Source organism: Lactuca saligna, chromosome 7, assembly GCF_052625555.1.
Source record: "Lactuca saligna cultivar CGN05327 chromosome 7, ASM5262555v1, whole genome shotgun sequence".
In the NCBI taxonomy this organism is placed as follows: domain Eukaryota; kingdom Viridiplantae; phylum Streptophyta; class Magnoliopsida; order Asterales; family Asteraceae; genus Lactuca; species Lactuca saligna.
This window is the reverse complement of record NC_136423.1, coordinates 127,444,082-127,447,997: the sequence shown is the minus strand read 5'-3', so window position 1 is coordinate 127,447,997 and position 3,916 is coordinate 127,444,082. Positions and strand designations below refer to the sequence as shown.

Below are 3,916 nucleotides of genomic sequence, written 5' to 3'. Positions count from 1 at the left end.
CACATGCAGCAGAAAGTAGAAATCGAGTTCCTTCGATCATCAAATATTTTAACAGCATGAAACATGAAAGAAGGCTCGCAAGGATAGGGTTGGAGGAGTAATCTCATTGTGTGTTTTTAGGAAGAACACGATGAGAGAGAGAGAGAGAGAGAGAGAGAGAGAGAGATAGATTTTATTTAATTATATATATATATATATATATATATATATATATATATATTTTAAATAAGAAAAAGCATCATAAATGGTCCCTATGGTAGTGAAATGACGAAAACACCCTTCAGTTAACGGACAAAAGTTAACTGAGTTAGCAATAAGGATCAATCGTCAAAAGTTTTGAAAGTATAGAGACCATCTATGACGTTTTTAAACCACGGGGACTAAACTTCAGATTTTGAGAATCCACAGGGACCATTTATGATGTTTTTTCTTCAAAAAATTCAGCCAGATATATGCGAAATATACTTGCGGAATATAGCATCTTACTTTATTTTCAAATTCTTATTTTTTATTTTTTATATATTTTTTATTTAGGTGTCACACTTTGAAAGTACAATGACATAATTATATGTGAAGTATACATTCTAACTAGATATTTCCTAATTTTGGTTTATGTTGAAACTTAAATTATAATACATATTTGTTTGGTAGCCCAAGCAGGATCTCGTGGATGCAATTATTAAAAAATCGTATTATAGCCAAAAACTTGAAAACTTGTTTTAAGGGTTGCCGAAAAAAGATGATATTGGGGTATTGATGATGAGAACGAGTAGCCCGAAGTTGGCGAAGATTACGCATAACGACTACTTTATGTTGAATTTTATGTTTTGTCAATGTTTTAAGTTTGTCTAACAAAAAGACTTTAAGTTATTATGAATTTTGTATGAAAAATTCTATATGATATTGTGGATTTTGCATTTCTGCAAATCAAATATTGTTTTTATAGATTTTAAATAACAATTTTCATACATACTATAATAATAGTTGTTATAAGTTTTTTAAAAGTCTTTAGTGGCAATATAAGACAATGGTGACACATATTAACGAGATGGAAAAAATGGTGACCCATTAGCGACAATGTCGCCATTAGTCGTGACATAATCAGAGTGTCTTATGTCGCCCCCTAAACCTATATTTTTGTAGTTCATGTCAAAAGCAAGTGATTTAGGTCATTTTATGTTCTAGTTTGCAATACAATTTTTGCATCTAATACGAAAGTGAAATTGCCATTTCGCGACGACATACATCTTTTCTATTCTAAAGAAAATTCTTTTGGCAATAAACGCATAAAAGGACACAAAACAAACCATACCCAGGGAGTCTAATTTCTCCTAATGACGACAAGTAGAACTCAATGATACATGACACGCCTCTGGTTCATTACTAGAATCTAAAATTGACATGCGAATAATAACTTTTTCCGGGTTTAAAACCATGTGGAACTGCATTTAACGCAAGCACTGCTTCATTCCTTCGAGATGTGAGCCTAAATGAAAATGGACCACGAAAAGATGGGTCAATATTTAGAGCCCAAACTGCACCCCATGTGTTCTCCATGCTTCTGAATTCTTTTGAACCATTTAGTCCTATTTCGACTGCATCAAGACCACCATCTCCATCACAAAACTCTACTGCCATTGCGAACCAGTAAGGGTTCACCATTGGATCTATCTTGAAAGCAATTTTTGTTCTACCATAGTTGCATTTCACCCTAGATTGCCAAATTGAAACGTAAGATACATGTCATAAAACATTAGATTAAAGGTTTGCGTATTCTATACACCTTCGATATTGAATGTTAACAACACCAAGATTACGTAGCTTATCAGCTTGCCCTGGACTTGACATTGCACCAAAAGCGGTTCCACTTAGATCAAAATGGAAGGGCACGTTGTTGCATGCGCCAGGGCACTCATCGGTTATGGTCACAGTAATAGAGTTTTTTGAGCAATATGGCTCTCGAGTGCATAAAACCTGACATATTAATCGTGATTACATATATGTTATTAGTCAGTTGTAAAGTTTAACTCTAGCTTCATACCTGATAACAAGTCCCACACCCTTTTCCTTTCAAAAACAATTTGGCATTTCCTGCTGCTATCATCGCTGAGAATGGAGCTGATTTAACATCATTAGCCCACCCACAAGCTCCTCCTGTGTAATCAAGATAGTACTCAAGTTGTAGAGTCTCAATTGAACTAAAAGAAATGGTGTAACATGTACAAATAACAAGAAATAAATCACGTACTCCTCTAATAATAAACATGTACAAATAACAAGATACCTTATGTGATTGAAATCATGTAATTAAAAAATACTTATCAAAAACATAAGGGGCCACGTTTTTTATATGTCGACTCAAAATATGTTTGGACCAATAGTACTGGTACCTATGTAGCTGCGCCTAAACGTGTATTTATATTGATATAACGTTTTGTGTGTGTGTGCGTGTTTTAATGTAAGGGTATGTGCTTATCAATAAGTGGATATGTGTGTATATATGCATGAATGTATAATTATTAATTAATGAACTCATTACATAAAAAAAAATTATATTGTCATGCATTACCACTTCCAGCTCCATCTCGATCTCCATACCATGTTGCTACAGCGGGTGCGAAGCGACCTGGATTGCTTCTTTTAGCAAGGAGCGTGTGGTTAGAACACGTAGAGTAGTTTACAAGCAAATACATCAAAGCCAAGAATAACCAAGATTTTTGAAGATTTAAGGCCATTTTATTGCTTGTATAACCCTAAAACAGTTGTGGATCAATAATGGTTTAAATGAATACCACTCCACTAATACTATAGATACGAAACAAAACAATAAATTAAATCGCTACGGATATCGAAAGAGAGTATCACTCAAGTTGTTTTTTACAGACAACGAACTTTCCATGCAAGTCACTGAAATTAGTGTTCTCTTTGTCCTTGTATATGTATGCAAAGTATCTGGCTTGTGGATATTATGAAATCTTCATGTGAAGATTTAATTAGTCAATAGCATATAAATAGGATTATTTTGTGCACAACAGTTAGTTAAACCTCAATCAAATTGACTTTATCGAATTCCATATATTTTTGGCGCTCTTGTAGGTCAAATCATCTACAATATAGGAGATTTATGAAAATTTTAGGAGCCAGTTGTTATTCCATTACTGTAATTTGAAACAAACTAGAAGATTTTTTAAAATTTTATTTGCAAAATTATGCTAATTATAAAATATTGTTCTATACTCCAAAAAGTCAAATAAATTAAACTAGAGAGGGTTATTGTGACGCCCTTCGTTTAGACATGCTACTGTAATTTGAAACATGCCAGTATACCATCTTTTCGTCCCCATATGTCACGATCCATTAATACACGTAAGCTACAAAATTTAGCAAATCTGTTTTTCATTTACACATGTATTAGATAATTAAAATGTTTTCTAAAGTCTCATGAGTATTTAAAGGAGGCATTCTATTGTCTCGATAACTATCCCCAAACCCTAAGGTGATCCATCTTCATGATTTATATGGAATGCACATCATACAAATAAATAAAAAACCTAGACAATAAATCGTCAGTGATCAGTCACGTTTGTTATGATACTAATGTCGAATATAAAATATCTAATCCAACATGCTAATATATGTGTAAGCCAACAATAAGGATGACAGATTGCACAAGTGTACAAGACCAACGAGTGCGTCTCTACTATATAAGCAGTGTAACTTAAAAATAGGAGAATACTAAGACCAATTTATGGGTCAATCTAAACAATTCAAACTGGATCACCTTTATTACCTTTATTGGTGCTAATTATATATAATACTAGTTTATAACTCGTAGGAACTACGGTTATAAAATTAATTAAACTTTTATAGTAAAAAACTCAAAATTATTAATCAGTTATTTTTAGGGATGAGCAAA

General features: G+C 32.8%; 1 protein-coding gene across 1 annotated transcript; it reads right to left on the bottom strand.

The window, feature by feature from the left end:
- Positions 1–1,227: 1,227 nt before the first annotated feature.
- On the bottom strand, positions 1,228–2,917 carry LOC145006162 (expansin-B15-like). Its single transcript, XM_078965261.1, has 4 exons — positions 2,570–2,917; positions 2,042–2,154; positions 1,784–1,974; positions 1,228–1,711 (listed from the first exon to the last, which is right to left on the bottom strand). The coding sequence occupies exons 1-4, from the start codon at positions 2,733–2,735 to the stop codon at positions 1,384–1,386; spliced, it is 798 nt and encodes a 265-aa protein (XP_078821387.1). The 5' UTR covers positions 2,736–2,917; the 3' UTR covers positions 1,228–1,383.
- Positions 2,918–3,916: the final 999 nt, after the last annotated feature.